Here is a 654-nt window from a genome sequence, read left to right on the forward strand (position 1 = left end):
AGAAGTCCTCTGCCTCCTTGAATACAGATCTCCTGATGAGCAGATGAGAGACAGGTGGTTGCAATCAGCTCTGGCTCCAGGAGATCTAGTACGCCCTCTGGTGGAAAAAGTGGACGGACCTCAAGATCCCAACAAGTGCCTCCTTTCTTCAGGGGTTACCTTACCTCCATCTTTCAAGTCTACAAAATATTGGCACAATGTCCTTTGCAATAGCCTTGGATTGCTTCACAGAGGCTATCAGAGGTTTATGTTTCTCAGCTCATGAAATACGGTCCGATATTTACTTAGATTTAATGCAATATTCTTACATAAAAGTGAACACTGTGAGCGTTTATTTGTAGGAAGAAACCTGGTTGTATCTTAGCATCCACTTACTGCTTGCTGTGCAGGCTGCAGAGAATATGGGAGGAGGAAGTGGCGAGGAAAGGTCTGGAAAAGGCCTCCCTGGTCAAGGCGGTTCTTCGTTTTCAGAGAACGAGGTTCATTCTGGCTGTCTTTGTCGGTTTCCTTGCCTTTGGATCAGCATTCGTCGGCCCGGTGAGTTTTACTTTCATGCTTACGATCATTTACAGATGAAATGTTTTTTAAAGAGGTATGATTGCCATTCATATAGTGATAGTAAAACATTGCTGAAATATCTACTTTAAAACACAC

At 43.4% G+C, this 654-nt stretch overlaps 1 protein-coding gene across 1 annotated transcript in view; it reads left to right on the plus strand.

Annotated features, from left to right (window-relative positions):
• The window catches only part of abcc12 (ATP binding cassette subfamily C member 12), a 43,591-nt gene that overhangs the window by 13,916 nt on the left and 29,021 nt on the right, over positions 1-654 (plus strand). The window contains exon 5 of the mRNA XM_015375181.1: positions 390-537. Coding sequence (XP_015230667.1) covers positions 390-537 — 148 coding nt within the window. The remainder of the gene's footprint in view (positions 1-389; positions 538-654) is intronic.

Source organism: Cyprinodon variegatus, unplaced genomic scaffold, assembly GCF_000732505.1.
Source record: "Cyprinodon variegatus isolate N-32 unplaced genomic scaffold, C_variegatus-1.0 Scaffold114, whole genome shotgun sequence".
Lineage (NCBI taxonomy): Eukaryota > Metazoa > Chordata > Actinopteri > Cyprinodontiformes > Cyprinodontidae > Cyprinodon > Cyprinodon variegatus.